The sequence below is a fragment of the Hordeum vulgare genome, chromosome 3H (genome assembly GCF_904849725.1).
Source record: "Hordeum vulgare subsp. vulgare chromosome 3H, MorexV3_pseudomolecules_assembly, whole genome shotgun sequence".
NCBI lineage: Eukaryota > Viridiplantae > Streptophyta > Magnoliopsida > Poales > Poaceae > Hordeum > Hordeum vulgare.
Genome location: NC_058520.1, coordinates 519,682,824 through 519,686,786, shown reverse-complemented (window position 1 = coordinate 519,686,786; position 3,963 = coordinate 519,682,824). Strand labels below are relative to the sequence as shown.

The following is a 3,963-nucleotide window of genomic DNA, read 5'->3' as shown; positions in this document are numbered from 1 at the left end:
GGGCGAACCAACTTCTGCCCACACAGTGACCACCTAGTCCAGTGGGCGAACTGCTCTTGACCCACACGACGCTCGTACGTTGCTAGATGGCAACTGGAGTTGCACGTACGTGGCAACTAGGTAAACGTACGTGGCAACTACGATTCGTTGCTAGATGACAATTATAGTTGCGCGTACGTGGCAACCAAGTAAATACACATGAGAACTATGATTAACCATACAAGGTAACTATGGTTGAACCATACATGACAACTATGTAAATACACACGATAACTATCCCCGAGTAACTAAAGTATTGCCCCGCACATAATTATAGTTAACCGAAGAGAGAGAGAGTTGCATGCTTTTACAACTACATTTGTCATTCTGGATAACTAAAGTTGTCATCTTCGGGGGTAACTAAAGTGTCATTTCTCGGGAAACTAACGTAGTTGTGTTAGGACATGTGGGCAGATTTGCTTCATGCCACACACGCGATGTGAGGATGGGTACTACTTGTTGAGTTTGTGGCAGGAAGTAGCTGCGTCCAGACGTATGGGCAATTATAATACTCGCCCACACACGATTCGTGTGGGCTGCTTCTCGCGTATAACACACACAGTATGAGGGTAAATGTCTAATATGCCACACGTGTGATGCATATGGACACCTTATTATTTCTCTTGATTAATCTGGTCTAGTTACCACGTTACCGCAGTAAAGTTGAGTACTTTATACTTCAGTGAACTTTTTAATTTTGCGGACTTCAGTAAAGTTTACTGCACTTCTAGATCAAGCATGGCTGTGCTTGTCAGATTAGTTTGAGCGAATTGTGGAATCAAGTAAGCAATGCTCAAAGTTGTCCAATTAGTTTCTGCCACCTGACTTGCAGGTGTAACTGAATCATCACCCAAAACAAATGAGCCTTGAACAAACACCAGCATCTTATATGGTGTTCATAACAACACACATAAATATCGTTACTAGTTTATTAAACATTGCAATTCTAAATGAAATCTTTTAACCCGCTAGTGAAATTGATTTCCCGAACCAATCAAGAACACTGAACACTACAGAAATGGAGTACAGAGGAATTGTGATTTGTCACGAAATGGGACTCCTCCAAGCATCGTAGCTACAGGCTACAGCTAGCCTCCCCTGTTCTTCACCTGCATGGGCAGGCCGCCCCCCATCCGCAGCGTCAGTGACATTATGAGCTTGGGATGCCCCTCGCCGCCGGCGTACCGGAGGCTGAACCTCTCCAGCACGCACGCCACGATGGACTTCATCTGTATGTAGGCCATCTCCTTGCCGAGGCACATCCTCGGCCCCGCGTGGAACACCGCGTACTTGAACGGGCTCTCCGGCCGGAACGCGCCCTCCTCGTCGAGCCACCGCTCCGGCCTGAACTCCTCGCAGTCCTTGCCCCAGACGCCCTCCAGCCGCGCCATCGCGAACGCGCAGTACGTCATCAGCCAGCCTTTCCCGACGAACGTGCCGTCCGGCAGGAAATCGTCCTCCTTGCAGCTGTGCGTGTCGGCGGCCACCGGCGGGTACAGCCGCATGGACTCCGTGATGGCCGCGTGGAGGTAGTGCATCTCGCGCAGCTCGTCGAAGCTGAAAGTCGACGCGTTCTCCCGCATCTCGCCTGACGCGCGCACCACGCGGATCTCGCGCAGGATCTTGTCCTCCACGTCGGGCCTCGTGGACACTAGCCAAAAGAACCAGGTCAGCGCGGACGAGGTCGTGTCGCGGCCAGCGAGGATGAAGTTTGTGACCACGTCGCGGAGGCTCTCGTCGCTGTGCTCGCCGGCCGCGGCGAAGCGCGACAGGAAGTCGTCCCTGGTCACCAGCCCAGCCTCCCCTCTCTCCTTGCGCTCACGGACGATCTTGTCGGCGTAGCCGTGGATCGTGGCGAGCGCCGAGCGCATCCGTCTCTCCGGCTCCATGTCGAGCAGCCTCTTGACGCGCCACAGCCACTTGGCGGGCGACATGAACCGGGCCATGATGGCGTTCTGCGCGTCGTTGAACGCGGCCATGAACTCCGCGCTCTGAGGCGCGGCCATGAACTCCGCGCTCTGAGGCGCGGCCATGCTCTCCTCAGCGAGGCAGGCCGGGTCCTCGCCGAAGGCCACTCGGCAGATGTTGTCGAACGCGAAGCGCTCCAGCACGTCCTGCACGTCCAGCGTCCTCCCGTCGCGCCCCGCGCGGTCGAGTAGCGGCAGCAGCCGCTCGACGACCTCGAAGCGGACGGCGTCGACCACGAAGTTCCTCAGCGAGCGCTTGTTGAACTCGTAGCTGGCGGCCTTGCGCTGCCACAGCCACTGTTCGCCGTCGGAGTTGAAGATGCCGTGGCCGAGGAAATCCTCGAGCATGGAGACCGAGAGCTCGCCCTTGGGGTAATTCGCAAAGTTAGCCTTGAGTATGTGCTCGACGCATGCCGGGTCGGCGGTGATGGCGCCGCCGGTGAGGCCGAACACCTTGAAGGCCAGGGTGTGCGTGGGGCTGCGCTGCATGACGCCGGTGTACCACTCGAGGAAGCGGTCCTGGTTCTTGACGAAGTGCGGCAGCGTGCCGAGGATGGGGTAGACCTTGAGGCCATGGCCGCGAGGCTGCTTCTTGGGGTCCGGCCGCAGGTAGAGGAAGTAGAGAAGAGGGAGGAGAGGGAGGAGGAAGAGGGGAAGGGATGAGGCCAGTGAGAATTCCATGGTGAGGGAGTGAGTCGATCTTGCCTAGCGTGCGAGCGGTGCGGGTGATACAGTCGATCACTATGGAATTTTCTATTTGCGCCTTGCGATGAGAGGTCAAGGACTTTTCTCTTTTCTTGTAGACGACGAGTCAGACTTGCCTCCCGATCATTTTACTTGATTCTTGCATTGCATCGGGTTGCTACATTGGCATAATACCCCGAGTCGTGGACATCACCAGTTGTATATACAACATGTCTGTAGATGCTTTGTTTAGTATCTGCTTGCGATTATAAAAAATGAAAAACTAATTAAGGTGTTACGGGATCTTAGCATTGACGTTAATATAAAAGGTTTTGTAAAACTCAAATCAAGATGGGATCCGAGCTTAGCTCAGATAGTTAGGTTCTTTGTGATGAATGGAGGTGGAACATTATTTACTTAAATTAGAGTCAAGAGCATGTACTTGCTATTAACCAAGACGAAAGTATGTACCACCGATCTCATAAGATTTTTCTCCCCACCGACATATATTGATCAAACTGATGTTATATTGTATAGCAAAAGGGCTCATGCGTTGCAACGGGAGAAAGAAATACCACACGGCACACGCTCTTAATTTATAAAAAATGTCTATAATTTGAGAATTTATAGTTACGATACAAATAAAGATGGTCTTATCCTACAAAAATGCAGTTCAAAATTTCACAGGTCTTATATTTTAACACGGCTTGCATGTAGATTTAATACGTACAAAGAATCAGTCAAGTGACCTTCAGTTTCATCGCTAATCCTGATTTTGTTGACGTGTTCATCCCCAACCCGGATGAGTACTGGTATGAAAGAAAGACAAATAATGATTTATTTATTAAGATTGCATCCTAGATAGTATTTTTATTAAACGTTTAACAGATAAAATAATATCATATTTAAATTCTACATATTTTTCTAATCAAATTCCATGTATAATATGTTAAATTTGGAGTTACGGTTTAAAAGGTATGAGTATTTAAAAAAATATTTAATATATACTACGAGTTTAATGTCATAAACAGTAAGGGCTTTTTTGTAAAATCACCTTGGTGAGTTTTCCGACGGAAGCGATAGCCTCTTTATTATTAGGTAAAGATTGTTTTGTTTTTTTGGTCGGTACATGTCTAGCGCAATCAAACATGCAGTTTTAAAAAAAAACCGTCCTTCTAAGAGCATCTACAACCGGACTTCATAAATATTATTCTATACGTTCGTGAACGCGTTCGATCAATGACTGAACGTATCCGCTTTAAGTCTTTACTTT

The 3,963-nt window shown here is 49.3% G+C and overlaps 1 protein-coding gene across 1 annotated transcript; it reads right to left on the bottom strand.

Moving 5' to 3' along the window:
* Positions 1-924: 924 nt before the first annotated feature.
* On the bottom strand, positions 925-2,799 carry LOC123440387 (cytochrome P450 94B3-like). The gene has a single exon (XM_045116959.1). The coding sequence runs from the start codon at positions 2,685-2,687 to the stop codon at positions 1,128-1,130; it is 1,560 nt and encodes a 519-aa protein (XP_044972894.1). The 5' UTR covers positions 2,688-2,799; the 3' UTR covers positions 925-1,127.
* Between the last annotated feature and the right edge of the window lie 1,164 nt (positions 2,800-3,963).